Source organism: Lissotriton helveticus, chromosome 8, assembly GCF_964261635.1.
Source record: "Lissotriton helveticus chromosome 8, aLisHel1.1, whole genome shotgun sequence".
NCBI lineage: Eukaryota > Metazoa > Chordata > Amphibia > Caudata > Salamandridae > Lissotriton > Lissotriton helveticus.
In genome coordinates, this window is record NC_136069.1 from 1,583,163,860 (window position 1) to 1,583,179,962 (window position 16,103).

The 16,103-nt window shown below is 43.9% G+C and overlaps 1 protein-coding gene across 1 annotated transcript in view; it reads left to right on the top strand.

Annotated features, from left to right (window-relative positions):
• LOC144773529 (solute carrier organic anion transporter family member 2B1-like) overlaps positions 1-16,103 on the top strand; it is a 442,157-nt gene that overhangs the window by 180,025 nt on the left and 246,029 nt on the right. Inside the window, exon 5 of the mRNA XM_078658590.1 lies at positions 8,318-8,539. Within this exon, the coding sequence (XP_078514716.1) occupies positions 8,318-8,539 (222 nt within the window). The remainder of the gene's footprint in view (positions 1-8,317; positions 8,540-16,103) is intronic.

Below are 16,103 nucleotides of genomic sequence, written 5' to 3' on the forward strand. Positions count from 1 at the left end.
GTAACTCACTATCTCTGCGTAGTTATGTAAAGGCCACTAAAAAAGCAGTCCTTAGTGTGAGCATTTGTACTGATGTCTTATGTAATGGTTCGAAGAGTGCTTTCAATAATTGTGTGAGAACTATAATTAAATTCCAGGTTGTAGCTGGTACCCTTTTTGAGGGTGCAATTCTTTTTGCTCCTTTCAAGAACCATTTGATGACTGGTGACGTGAAAAAACGTCTTCTAATGTGACGTCTAGAGTATGCCCCTAGTGCTGCCAAATGCACCTTCAGGGATGAACAGGTTAGTCTTCACTCTAAAAGGTTGAGAGTGCACCAGGATTGCTTTATAGTGCGACACATGCCTGTTTGTCACATAATTGGATTGTTTGCCCAATTCATCTTGCAATTGAATTCTTTGTTACTGGTCTTCCCAGGAAATTATTTGCAAATGACAGGACTAGTTGCTTTGTCTTCCTATGAGCATTTTTCCATTCTATGTAATTCATTACTGCTCGCCTTGCATCTAGAGTGTTTAATGTTCTTTCTGCATGTGTCTTTGGTTTCTGAAAGAAACTTGCTATCTGAATACTCCGACTCATGTGGAATTGTGAGATCAACTTTGGCAAGAACTGCAAATCTGTTCTCATGACAATTTTGTCCTTCTGTATCCGAAAGTACGGTTCCTGTATTGTGAGTGCTTGTAACTCACTATCTCTGCGTAGTTATGTAAAGGCCACTAAAAAAGCAGTCTTTAGTGTGAGCATTTGTACTGATGTCTTATGTAATGGTTCGAAGAGTGTTTTCAATAATTGTGTGAGAACTATAATTAAATTCCAGGTTGTAGCTGGTACCCTTTTTGAGGGTGCAATTCTTTTTGCTCCTTTCAAGAACCGTTTGATGACTGGTGACGTGAAAAAACGTCTTCTAATGTGACATCTAGAGTATGCCCCTACTGCTGCCAAATGCACCTTCAGGGATGAATAGGTTAGTCTTCACTCTAAAAGGTGTGTTAAGTATCTTAGAACTGTCTTTTGCTTGTATATTCTTTTACAAAATACTTCTTTCCTGCACAATAGTGAGAATCTTTCCCATTTTGCTGTGTAACATGTTCTTTGTCTTCTTCAAGACAGCCAGTATCTTTTCTGGTAGTTTTTGGTGTGTAAATTCTAAGTCTTCAGGAGCCATGCTGTCAGACATAAGGACTCTGGTCCTGGATGGAAAAACTTAGCTTTTTGCATTGACAAGTCTGATTGGTAGTCTGTAAAACCTCCCATGTGACAGGTTTCTCAGATCTGAGAAATACTGCTGCCTTGCCCACTGTCATGTGTAAATGTAAATGTACAGGAATTTATATAGCGCAAATCACCGAGCGGTTTCTAAGCGCTTGCTTAGGGAACCCGTCCTGGTATTCCCCTGTGAGATAACCCCGGCAGGGTATCCGCAAGGTGAAAGCCAGGCATCCCGCCGCGAGGGGCCGTTGTGGTGATTAAGCAAGCTATTGCCCAGAGTCGCAGAGTGTGAACCCGTGAATCAAGTAGGCACCGGAGCGAGAATTGTCGAGTCCATGGACATTTTAGGACTCAAGACCCCACCGAGCCGGGAATTGAACCCTGGTCCCGGGCTGACCTCTGCTTCCAGGTCTGCCTCCTCTAACCAGTGAGCCACACTTCTCCATGCAATCAGTATGTGTCATGTTGCTGCTCCTGCATTTGCTGATCACCTTGTGGAGCAATGGTATGGGAGGAAAAGTGTACAAATATTTCCCAGACCAGTTTATTGACAATGCATACCCGAGTGATCGGTGATACTGTTGTCTCAAGGTAAAGTGGTTGCATTTTGCATTCTGGATAGTTGCAAAGAGATTAATTTTAGGTGTTCCTCATCTGTGAAAAATCTTTGAGTACCGTTTGACTCAGTTCCCACTCGTGAGACCATGAAGCTTGTCTGCTTAGTCTGTCTGCTTCTGTATTGTCCTTCCCTGCTAGGTGGATAGCTGCCATCTGCATTTCTCTTTGGATGGCGCAGATCCATATTTCCTGTGCTAGTCTTGACAGTGGTATCAACTGGGTCCCTCCTTGTCCGTTTATATAAAACATGGTGGTTGTGTTGTCTGTTCGATCAATATGGTTTTCCCCAGAGCTATTTCTGAAAGGCGTATAAGTCGTTAAGTCTAGGAATACTGTCTTCAGTTCTAGGACATTGATGTGTTGTACTGCATCCTGGTCCTTTCAGATCCCCCTGACTTTGAGGTTGTTCATCTGCACCCACCATCTCTTACCTAAGGCACCCGTTGTTATGGTCAGTATAGGATGTTGCTGTGTAAAATTCCTTCCTTGTAGTATATGTGCTCTGTTCCATCACACTTTTCTATTTTATGCGTGACAACCACTATATCTTCCCAACTCCCTGTTGATTGTGACCATTGACTCTGCAACCATTGATGAAATGGTCTCATGTGAATCCATCATTCCCATCAGATTTCGCACCATCCTCACTGTCAGAGCTTGCCCCTTCCAGTAGAGTTGTGCCTCCTTCAGACGCGCTATTGTTCTCTTCTCACTGAGAAGTCTTTCCTGAGTATTGTATTTAATCTTGCACCCAATATAACCCTTCCCTGTTCTGGTTCGGTTGAGGACTTTTCCATGTGAATTGAAAACCCTAGTTGAAAAAGAGTTGTTATGACCAGTTGGATATGTTGTGTGCATCGTTTGTATGAATTTTCTCTTACCAATCAGTCATCTAGGTGGGGATAGATGTGTATTGCCTGCCGCCGTATGTGTGCTGCTACTATTGCTAGGCACTTTGAGCCTCATCGGAAAACGGGACCGCCCGCCTTAAGGGCGGGGGTCCCATTTGGATGTGCCCGCCAAAGTGGCGGGCACATCCTGTATTCTCACCCCTTGTTGTAAATATGCATTTCCGTGGCGGCATTGCCGCCATGGAAAGGCATTGCACTCTTGCCATCGTAATATGACTGGCGGTGTCTAATAGACACCGCCACCATATTAAACTTTTTCCGCCCCGGCCGCAAGGCGACCGGGGCGGAAAAGTGGCGGGCGGTGTTTTCTTCCGTCATACTAATATGGCGGGGGGGAATACAGGGAAGGATGGCGGGCAGATTGCCCCCGCCAGGTTGGCGGTGGCTACCGCCAGCCTGGCGGGGGAAATCCGCCCGCCATCCTAATGGACCCCTTTGTGTATACTCTTTGTGCTGACTTTATTCCAAAGGTCAGTACCTTGAACTGGTAGTGTTCCTTGAGTCTGAGGTATCTTTTGGGACTTCTATTCATGGTGATGAGTAGGTAAGAGTCTTTCAAATGTATTGTGGCCATAAAATACCCAATTTGAATTTTTGGTATTACCCCCTGTAGTGTGGTCATCTTGAACCTCTGAGTTCGTGTGAATTTGCTTAGAAATCTGAGGTCTAGGATTGCTCTGAGTGATGCATCTCCTTTTCGTCTTAAGAAATATGTTGAGTAGTTTTCCTTGTTTCTTCCCAGTCTTTGTACTAACTGCAACTCCTTAACTTACTTGAGTAGGCAGGCTCTCTTGTCTTGAATGTACCTTTTTCTTTGGGGCTTTCTATGCAATATCCAAATTGTATTAGTTTTGACACCCATTTCTCTGTGGTGATTTTCTTCCATTCTTTGAGAAAATGTAATTGTAATTAATAGACTCAGACATAAACGGTTCCAATTTGTTTGGACACTGCCCCTTGCTATTTGGGGTATTTCACATTACTATTAAGAAGCCTCCCCAGCAAAGTTATAATTGATTCACCAAAAGAATAACTACTCTTCCAACAGCAACAGTAGAAACCCCTCCTCGAGTGAACAAACCCTCACCAAGATGGCCACCTCATGCTCCTGCTCTGCATAATCAAGCAATCCAGCCGCCAGCCACACATCAAAATGCCAAATCCTGTCGCTCTTCAGAGGGTCTACTGGGGATTTATCTCCTCCATCTCACCGTATAAGCCTGGAGCTGCCACAGGATTAGCCAGTTTCCTCGATCACAGTGCGCTTTGCAAGGCTGTGGATGACCTCAGGAGGACCATCTTTAATGTAGCAATGGCTGCTTTGGTCAACTCCTATAACTTCCCAACAGTCATCAGCCTCCAACATGTTGACGACATCTGTTGCCACCAAGTCCACCCCAGGGCCCCTTTCCAAATCCGGTGCAAATGCTTTCAAGATCAAATACCCACCAAATCCTTCCAAACATGCAATGAAAAACAGGACCTTGAGAGACTTCCCAGAAAACCTCTTTGCTGACAAAACCACTGCCAATGCAAAACTGACCTCCTCCTCTTCACACACAACACTGATCTATGGATCATATCCCTGCACAGTTTTATCCCATCCTCTTCTCTATCTAACATCCCCCTTGGATGCAACCTCAAATTCTGCTCCTGCTTTGCCCTCTCGGGGAACCTTTCTATGTCCATTTACAACAATGGGAACATCATATTCAATGCCAGTGATACAATTCTGGACACAATCAACTTAATTTATCCGCTCCCAACCTTTTTTAATCCCCAGAGTTGGCCAACATGTCTCCCCTTCCTCCCAACCTTTTTTTGTGGAGAAGCGTGGCTCAATGGTTAGAGCGGCAGACCCTGATGCAGAGGTCTGGCCCGGGACCAGGGTTCAATTCCCACCTCGGCGGATCTTGGACTCAATATCCCCGGACCTGATCATTCTCGCCTCGGTGCCTAGTCTAATCATGGGTCCCACTCTGTGACTCTGGGCAATAGCTTGCTTAATCTCCACAACGGCCCCAGCAGTGCTTGGATGCCTGGCTTCACCTTGGGGGTGCCCAGGAGTGGACATTTCACAGGAAATCCAGGATGGGTTCCACAGCGGTATGAATACAGCGCTACGAGACCTCTGGGTAGAAGTGCGCTATATAAATACAAACACATTTACATTTACATTTACATTTTATCCCCTGCTCCAACACCAGACTTCAACAACCAGCACCTCCCCCCTCCTGAACACCAACCCCTCAGAGTCCACTCCGAACAGTCCACCTCCACCCCACTACTAGTACTGAACAAAACTGACCTCTGTTCAACAAGCTCCTATCCTCATTCTCACACCTCTCTTGAAGAATGGATATCTACACATCAGCTGTATTCCAGCATAGTGACTCTCTATCTTCTTGCCACTTCTACCACCATCACCCCCTGCAGACCATTCCCCTCACCCTTCTAGCATAACAAAAAACTGCCATCTATCCAGACAGAAACAGACACCTCCACCCCTAGACAACTCAGACCTACTCTATCTCCTAAAGAGTTACGCAGCTTCAAATTCTGCTACCCCCTCCTCCTATCTTCCCACAAGGGGCTGCTCGATTTCCACCATCATTTCTGACACAATAAAACTCATACACCATCCCAGTGCACGCTCAACCCCTCTTACCTTGATACAAATCCCATCTACCCTCCTGGAACAGCTAAGTCAGAAAGACAACAGCTTCTCCCTGAGCTGCATGCTACACAATTGCAGTCAAACACTGTCCAGAGTTATCAGACTTGATCCTGACCCACAATCTTGACATCCTGATCCTCACATAAATGGGGCTCAATGTCTCATCTAACCACGCTCTAGACCTTCTTTTTCCTTGCAACTATTCAATTTTACGGTGTGAGCGCGGAATATAGATATGGTGGAGGTCTCACACTCATTCACTGAAACTCTCTGAGATGCTGATGACTCACTTTCAGTCTTTGAATGCATGTCGGTGAAATTGTCAACATCCACTACCTCTATCCTCAGATTGAATGTGATTTACTTGCCACCGGGGCAAAACAACACCTTCATCGAGGAATGCATGGATTTCTTAACCTCTCAACAATGAGCTATGACAACAATGTCTTTCTTCGTGACTTCAACATCCACTGAGAAGACGTGGGCAACAGCTATGTGGGCATTTTTACCTTCTTTCTCAATGTCATTGATCTCCAACATCACTGCCATAAACCTACACCACAAAGGCACCATTCTTGATCTGAAAGTTTCCAGTTTCCCCTACCTAAAGATATACAACCCCATCCCAGTCAACTGGTCTGATCACATGTAGATACAGTTTTTTCTAACCTCTCTTCCACCAAAAATACAGGCAAATCAAGAAAGAGAAAATATAACTTAGAGACACATCCACACTTGACACAGAATCCATAGCCATCATGGCCTTTCCCACCCTAATTGTGATTACACCTCATCTTGACATTAACAAGGCCACTGACAAGTACAACTCCTGCAGGACTCCCTTATTGACAAATGTTCACCCCTAAAGTGCAATTTATCCAGACCAAAACCCTCTAGGCCCTGGTTTTCAAAAGAGCTTTATGAAGAACGAAAGGTTATCAGAAAATGCGAGAAAGAATGGAGACAAGCAACATCTCACATGAGTATGACTAAGCTTTGCAAAGCGAGAGACTGAATACTCAGAGCCAAATCCTACAATATCAGTGCCCTTGTGAATTCTGCAACAAATAGACTGAAGCGCCTATTTAAGGTCATTGAACAGTGGACTAACCCCTCGATCACTTCGCTCCTAAGCCACCTGTGGCCCTTTGAAACAACTTTGTGGATTTATTGATTAAAAAAGTTAGAGACATCCATATCTTTCATCCTATCAACAACTCCCTTGAAACAGTGGAGTCTTTGCCATGCAAGGCACTATAATTATGGTAATCCTTTCATCCGAGCAGGACATACAACAAACTATCTCCAAAGTAAAACCCTGAAACCATCATCAGGATGCCATTCCAGGCTCTATCAGCAAATCTCTTGCCAAACACCTACTCTCCATATGAACCACCTTGGTCGAGTCCTCTCTCAAACAGGGCCTCTTCCCAGAATGACCAAAAATGAGTCAAATCACTCCACTCATAAAAAAACAACATCTCGATCCAAAGAATCTGAACAACTACTGTCCACACATCCAGTTTTAGGAAAAGTAATTGAAAGTTGCATAGTGTACCAGCTAGCCTCACACATTCAAACAAACAACCTCCTAGACACTCTCCAATCAGGTTTCTTCCAGGGTCAGATTACAGAAACTGCGATCCTCCAAATTGTCGATGACACCCTTAGAATCCTCGACTCCGGCAATTCCTGCCGCCTGGGCCTCTTGGGCCTCTTGGATCTATCTGCAGAATTCACCACTGTCAACCATTTTGATCTCCTTTGCATTCTTGAACTAAGCATGGGATGTGGAGGCTCTGTCCTCAACTGGTTCTTCTGTTACCTATCAAACCGCTCCAAAATTTTAAAAATGAGCAACTTATTCTCCAGACCAGTCAGCATTCACCAGGAGATTCCTCAAGGTTCGATCCTCTCCCCAACCCTCTCCAACCTCTATCTAGAACCACTAGGTGTGGTTCTCAGAAACTCTAGGATTCTCTTCCACCTGTACGTCAACGACACCCAAATATACTTGAAAATCTAATCCTGGGAAGGCATTGCCCTGCTTTCAAATACACTCTTTAAGATTCAAAACTAGATGTCAAACCACCATTTAGAACTCAACCCAACTAAAATAGAATTTCTCTTGATCTCACCTCCAAAAGCAATAAATCTAGTGCAAGAATGGATGGCAACATTCCATTCCTGCCTTCAATGGCTGCCTCTCTATTGTCATGAGTGCCAGATCACTCGGCATCACCCTTGATAATCATCTCAATCCTCACAGCCTCATAGCAGCCATGGCCAACAGCACACACCACCAACTTAGGCAGCTTTTGGGAAATCAAACAACTGATTTCGATCAGAACCTCAAAACAGTGGTGCAGTTTCACATTCTCCCGAGACTACACTTTGGAATTGCCCTTCTCTCAGGCATTCCCAAAGTTCACCTAGGCCCATTGAGAGCAACACTGCATGCTGCAGCACCCTTCGTCTTAAGCATCAAGAAATGTGACCACATTTCCCCTGCTATGCTAACCTTCCAATGGCTCCCCAATTCAAAATTGCGTGCATTACTCACAGAGCGCTGCACTCTTTCAAAAAGAACATCAAGGTTCTATTTGACAGACAAGTTGGTTAATCCACCCTCAACCAGACTTAAGTACTTTCTCCACTGCGCCCTGATCTGACTTTGTGTATCTGTGTATGTCCTCAACCCAACTGGTGTAACTAACTCTTGTGGTTACATTTTTATGCATCCACTAGATGTCCGAGCTTAAATACTATTACTGTAGTCTGCTGTAACCCTGTATCCTGTGTGTTTTAAAGCGCTCTGATGCCTTCGGCTCATGTCCGCACTATATAAAACTGCAAGTAATGAGATTGGTCCTTGACCATTTGTTTTCCAATTTTACAGGTGCGTCCAGCAACTTGACTGACATTTGTCAGCTGGATGGGACCAGCCGGGCGCTAAATAATTCTAGCTGCACCAGTCAGTCCGTAAAGGGGACTATGCATGTCATATACTTCCTCTTTGTTGGCCAGTTTCTCCTCGGAGTGGGTGGAGTTCCTATTCAGCCATTTGGCATATCGTACATTGATGATTTTGCCAGCAAAAGGAATTCACCATTGTACATAGGTAAGTCGTCCATATTGAAGCTGCCTGTAACTTTCACCCTTGACTGTCATGACTCTTTTTTCCCGTTCTTCGCAACATCAACAGTCTCTTTGCATAAAGACATTTACCTCATACATTGTCACCTATTTTATGGAAATTGCATTTGACTTTGAAGGTCTTCTCCAGTCACTCCTTTAATATGAAACACTGGGGTATGGCTTCCCAAAATATTGTGCAGGGTTTTGAATTTAGAAGGTTGAGCGTGTGCTTACTGCTAAAATGTCTCCAAATCTGCAAGGCTGGATGTAGGAAGAGGCCGTGCAGAAGAGCCAGACTTATAAATGAGTATGCAGGAGGTAGGCACGCGACTGGTTGTGCATTAATACGACTGCAAGGAATGTCTTTTATTGCATGCAGTATTTTCCATAGGCTCTGTCAGATACGATCTCATTCAAAATGAAAACAATGTCCTTGGACATAATTTGAAGCAGTGCGTTTAGTGATATGGTGCCATCTAGTGGCGGCTGGCATTGCCTGCCTCAACATGAATGAATCACAAAAGCAACCTTTGCTTTCTTTTGTGATATGTCAATAAATTCAGCAGTGACAGTGCAGGGCCCTGCAAAGAGTGAGGCCTAGGGCAAACAGCCATGCCACATGCCACATCTAGGGAGATGTGTCACGTTGTAAAGCCCTGTGTCACATTACACCTGTACCGGGTATAATGTATGCAGAGTGGCCGTTCCAACGTGGGAAAGTCTCGCAGAAGCGACGCGTGGAATCTACAAGATTTCACTGCGCCACTTTTAGGATGCCTCTGCGTCAAAACCCTACTCCTGCTTGGAGCAGGCAAAAGAAGTGACACAGTTTATTAGGAATAGGCCTCCCCATGCATTTCTGGAGTTGCGTCATGCTTACAACAGAACTCCAGCAATGAGTGACATTTGAGCCAACAGATGTGACAGAATTCTAATGCATCTGTCAATCCTCGTGCCATCATGCACCGTATTGTAAATACGGTGGATCCATGGTGGTGCAAGGGTTTCGCAGGCTAGAGCAGGGAAACTGACACATCTATAAAGATGCATACGTTTCTTGTAAATAAGCTCCTTGAAATGTGTGTGCATTAACACAAAATTCATACCCTAGCTAACATAAGGAAAACTAAGACTCAAACTCCATCCTTACTGTGATATTTCATGCTCCTACGTGAAAGATTTGCATTTTCATGTCTCACTCGAATGAAAATTAAATGTGTCTCACATAGAAGGGTGAAGGCTTTCATAGGCTGATCTGAGAAAAAGATTCACACTCAAGTTAAACTCAGCTGTCCTAATGAGAATCACTTGCTATGTAACTTTACTGTTCCATGTGCAGATGTGTCTTGTCTACAGAACACTGGGTCCGATTCACAGAACAAATCTGAGATAAGATCCTGAACTTACTACTTTTGGTATTGACAGAAGGCATTTAGTAGTAGTAAAGTTAGGGCTCCTAACTTTAGTACTGCTAAACTGAGACAAAATCCTAACTTTGAGACTTTCGGTATTCACAAAAGTCACTTAGTAATAGTAAAGTTAGGAGTCCTGACTTTACTACTACTAAATGCCTTCTGTGAATACCAAAAGTAGTAAGTTTAGGATTTTATCTCAGCTAGTTCTGTGAATCGGCTCCAATGTGATATAAGTAGAATTAAATGATGTTGATAGTAATGCGTGAGGTAGTGACAGAACATGGAATGTTCAAGGTAGGAAGGTGGTGGATAGATAGATAGTGTAACAAGGAGTACTGTGTTGGTCATGTAAAATATGGAATTGTTCAGTGTCTACAGTAATATGCAATTTCCAATCACTGTCCTTACTTCACCACATTTACTGAGGTAACTGAGAGAAAACAAATACTATGCAAAATGTTGCTGCTGAGAAAGTCTGTAGTAGAATTGTGAGAATGCTATTGAATGTATTCAGTTGTAAATGTTTCACTTTTGCTTTATTCTGATTGGATTTGAGTCTGTGAACCATGCACTTCTGTATTAAATGTATGACATTCTTTGTTTTGAACCCTACATAAAAATGTGATTTCTTGATGTGGGCACAAGCCATTTCCACCTGCTTAGGAAAGTGGATTTATGCTGGGTTTCTTCCCCATCATAGGCTCTGTCTTTTGATGATATGAACTTTACTGAGTTCTTGATCGATTCTGTACTTTAACTGATCCTTGTATTCTGATGTATTGACTAATTGATTTAAACCACATTGAAGTACATATGAGGGTACGCCTCTTGCCTAGGTGTGCTCTATACCTCTACTCTTAGTCCTCAATTCAAGGGGCTTCCAAATGCTGCTAGCGGTGCTACCTACCTCCTGGTCCACTATGTACCTGAAGTGGTGAGCTGCTTCTCCAGGACTACTCTGTTATCCTCGCTTCCTGGAATTCTCTGTGTGTTAAGGGTTTGCCACTATCTGGAGCCCTCTGTTCCTCATGTGCCTCCTGTTCTTCCAAGGGTGCCCAGTGTTTGTCTGTAAGGCTGCTCATTAGCTAAGGGGTGCTCCTCATCTCCTGGAGTTCTCTGTACCTCAAGACACTTCTACATTTCCAGGCGTTCCCACTGTATGCTTCTGTGTTGCTCCTCTCTTCATGGTGTGCTCTGTACCGGTTAAAGAGATCGTCGCTTCCCGGAATGCTTTGTGTGATAGAGGTACTCCTTGCTTTCCTCTAGTGATGTTACTCACCTCCTAGTGTACCCTTTGGGTTAAATATCCGCCTCAACTCCTGGGGTGCTAAAGCTACATTTCATCCCTAGGGATTATGCACCTTCAAAGATGTTCGAGGAGTCCCTTTTTAAGTGCTACGCAATGGCTGTATGGGTGCTTCTCACCTGCATTGACTGCAACTGCCTGTCAATCTTTCACTGCTATCACTGTTTCCGTGGCAATTCAAACTGTCCGACTTTAAGGGAGAAGGCAAAGAGAGGCTCTTACTCCCAAGATGGGGACTACACACACAGACATGCCAAGCACACCTCAAAGCCCTCGCACCTATATGGCAGGCGAACCTTGGCTCATAAGGTCAGGTCAAATATTATAAACTGCTGCAAATTTTCAGTTCCTTTATTTTTTACTTTTAATGTTGTGTTATTAGCATTTCATTTCAATTCAATTAGTTTGCAAACCTGGCAAGTTGGTGACCAGAGGTGACAGACTACTAAGAAGGCTCCCCAGACACAGATGTACAGAGGCCTGACACACTGGGGTAGGTTTGACGGCAGGTGTTACTGTCACAACTCACTCCCTACGTTCTCGATCCCACCGCCAGGGGGCTGAATTATGGGACTTTCCAGTGTTCTAATAAGCTTGCAGACTCTTCCCTGCATGCATATACTGACTTTCAGTCAATTGAACTCTACCTGGAAATTGCCACACATTCCCAATCCATGCCGGGTTTTGTGAAAACCAGTCTGTTCATGCTTGAAACTCCATTACCTATAGTCCCCTGCTCACTGCTTCCGCTCAACCCCTGCAGGCCAAGGATGAGCGGAGGAATTCCGCACACCTGTGGCTGGCTACTGCTAGCCTGCTCATAGCTGATGCATGTGATTGTTGTGAGCTCTTTAAAGGCCCAGCTCCTTTCAGTCTAGTGTTTGTCATTGTAGCTTTGTTCATGTGAGACTGATGTGTGTTTCCTGAACTTTTGATATTCTTGCTTCCTGAGTTCCTGAGCTATAGGAATACCTCGATTCCTTTTTCCTGTATTAGCTCTGCCTTCAGTGCTACCATGATACCTTGTTTCCCTAGCTGCAGCTATTCTCCGTTCCTTGTCTAGCACTGCCTGCAGTGCTACCTTGATTCCTGAGCTGTAGCTATTCCTTATTCCTGAACTAGTTAGTACTACCTTAAGTGCTCCCTTGACTCCTGAGCCTTAGCTATTCCATGTTTCCTTGATTTCTGAACCAGTAATATTTAGTGCACCCTTTGAAGCCTCTTTCCCAGTCCCAGCTGTCCCTCCCAATACCTTTGTTCTGGTTCCTATTTTCCTATTCCTGTAGTCTTGCTTCTAGTTTCCTTGTATGTTTGTTACTTGCGTTCTGCCAAGTGTGGCCTTTCTTTTCCCTCTTTTCCTGTTAAGCATTCCTCCTTGCTACCTCCTTATCTGTCGTGGCTGTGTATTTAGTTCTATTCCCTTGTATTTACCTCCATGCATATTCCTGTTTGAAAGCCATGATCCGTGGGATCAGCTGACAACCTAGGTGGTGTTTATTGTCCACTGTGAGTATTGAGGCGGACGGGAAGACCATCTGCCGATTTTCCGCCCAATCGACGAATCCACCAGGCGGAAAAGGGTTGAATATGGTGGCAGTGTCTGCTAGACACCGCCATACATATTACAATTTTGGCGGGAAGCAGCCTTTGATTCCTCACTTGGGGACCCGTTGCGGGCCTCCAGGATGTTAGGTGGGTGGGGGGGCACATGGGGGTACCTATGGTATCCCCCTGCTTTTGCATGCGAATGCACAAATGCCTTTTTTGTATTGCGGCGGGTGCTGCTGACAGCACCGCCCGCTGCAATGCAAAAAATGTGGAATGCACCCGCCGGTGTGGCAGGTACATCCTAATTGCACATGCGGGACCGCCGCACACATAGTGTACATCACTAGCTAAGAATGCTTCGGTCTGCACCTGCAAAATAAGGAAAACGTGAAAATATCTTTCACGTTCAATGTTAAATGTTGCAATTGTAACCCTCAAGGCCCACAGTCAGGCTAACTTAGCAGGTTACTTCTAAAAGCATGTTAATTGTGCAGCACACTATAATTGTGTAAATGCATCAATAACATTAAAATGATTCATATATATATATTGTACTTTCACAAGTGGATATCATTTTATTAATTGAAACAACAACTGGTCACATTATAGGCACAACATCAACACACACATGATTAATTCTTTTCTATCCCTTGGCGAATGCACTGCCTTGAAAAGCATTTTAGCACCCCCCCCCCTAGCCTACAGATGAATATTATCGGCAATCCAGTTGTTTCTGCAAAGGATGAAATTCATGAATCACAAGCACACATACATATTTGAGCACACTATTACTGCAATTTCTAGACTAGTGCGCCATGTGCATTAATTATAATTGCATCACACAAATACATAAGGCCAAATGTACACACACATATATGTCGACTTATCAATATAAAAGGGAACAGTAAAATGATGCTACTCCACCATCTTGTTTCCTTGTGCAGACTTCCCCTTTGGTTCTCTCTCCCTCTTCAGACTCCCTGTGCAATCCTGGGCAGCACTGTTCTTATTACTTTTTTGACCCAGCCACCAATCCTTGCCCAAGTCCCTGACTGTGTCCCACACAGTTGCAGAAAGTCCTGTCAGTTATTCCCTGGATCACTGGCCAGTCATGACATTTGATGCCTGCAATATATGTGGTCATCAGTGGCATGATATCAATTTGGACCCCTTTCCTGCTAGAGCAGTGGCCATTCCAGACATTTTGTAGCCGTCTTTAGCATACATAGTTGATCGCACCCTTTGCTTAATGGTAGTAGTGTTTTGGGGCATTCTGAGCATCCAGGACATGATGATGCCCACTTCTGGACTAATGCTGGCCACCCTTGACATAGTCTGGGCATTGTGGGCATGACAACGCCCTTCAGTGGTATATTGGTGGTCATAGCATGAAGGTATTCATCTGTGGCATCCTGGCATAATTGTGGGAACCCTCGGTTGGAATTTAAATAGCATTCATAGCATGGGATAGTGATGCTTGGGCATGCAAGCCAGGATTGGTGCATGTGTGGCAGTAGTGCATAGGTGATTGATGAAATATTGATATTCAGGACCAAATGTGAATACGCCAAAAATCAAATGCTTGTATTTTGGGACATAAATCTTATTTTTAACTAAACTTACCTTATATGCCCTAGAGTGAATTGCATTTATTTATGTAGTTTCAAAAACTGACAAGTGGATGCTTGGAGACAAATTGAAAGCATGCTCAATTTTCAACTAGCAATGGCAAATACAATAGGTCTTGCCCATGCAAGACTTTGTCAACATCTTTTAGTCATGAAGGTACTTATTTCATTTTTTTACGTCAGGCGACGTTATTTCAGATTAATATCTTTTGCATTGTCAAACAATTGCTTTTGATTTGCTGAACCTTCAATTCCCCTAAACATCATACGTCTCTGCCCCTAAAAATGCTTTCCCACACATAAACTCTACAGATCCCTGACACCTAAACTCCACTGATCCCTGAGCCCTAAAAGTCCTGCTAACAAAGGACCCATCCTGGTGTGTAAAAGAGCGGTGATGTCCCTGCCGGGCGCATATTCCTTCATGAGGCAAACAGGGAAGAATGCTGTGGCCGCCAGCAGTGCAACATGACCATCTTGCCCCTTGCTTCTTGGTCAGTTTTTGATTTCCTCATCCTAAAAGTCATGGAGTCCCCTACCAGCTGCAGATCTGTCCATCATAAGCAAGAGCATAGCATGTTACAGCGCATGCTTTTGCTTTGCGTTCAGTAACAACGCGGTTGTTACAAAGACCCGTTGTTACAACGCGATGCCATTACATCGCAACTCATTAGATTGACTTGCATTAGATGGCGCTCCAACATTAGAAATAGTATAATTTACTATTCCAACTCCACCCTGTGCAACAGTAGAGAAGGTGTTGGAGCACCATCTAGTGCAACTCGAACTATTGACTTGCGATGAAATGGCATCGCTTTGTAACAATAGGCCATTGCAACAACTGCGTTGTTAAGGTTGTTTCCCTTGAGAAAGCTGCCCTGAACATGACTGTCTCATATGGGTTAGTGCATACTGCTGGGAGGGCCTCTATATTGCTTGTAGGCACTCAAAGTCAATTAACAGTCTCATGTATTTAGCTATCCCCAGGCATTCCCAGACCTTCATAGCTGCTGATACGTCTAAGCTGTTTATGGGGTCAAGTTCATTCTGTAGCTTGCAGTGTTGTGCTATAGCTGCTGGGTGTCCCCGAGTCCATTATCATGTCTTATCACCCTTAAGTGCCCAATCAATAAAGTGCTCTACAGCTGCCTGTACTTTGCTTGTGTTGTGCGGTTCATTTGGTCCGGAGACCTCCCTAAAGTTCTCTAGACTTTTGTGGCACCTGATGCCAGTCTTTGATGCCACAACATTGTTTATCAGCCAGTCCAGTCCTGTTCTATCAAAGACCACAGTGTTTTGGAAAATGGGGTCATCTGCAGTTCTGCCTTTGGTGCCAGCTCCCTGAATCTCTTCAACAGAAAGCAAGAGAGAGCATCAGCTTGTGAGTTAGTCCACCCTTGAATGTGCCTTTCTATGATTAACTATTATTAAAATAGTTATATTTAAATACCTCCACACTCTTTATCCATCCAAAATAATCAACTGACACAGAATATATAAATTAAAAAAATAGCATTTACATAATTGTCTTAATTGTCAATTAATTATTACTAATAATTAACTATAACAAATAACTATATTTAATTAACTTCCCACCCCTTTCTCCTAAAAATGCCACAACTTAGTTTAGTTTAGTTTAAAGGAGTTTGT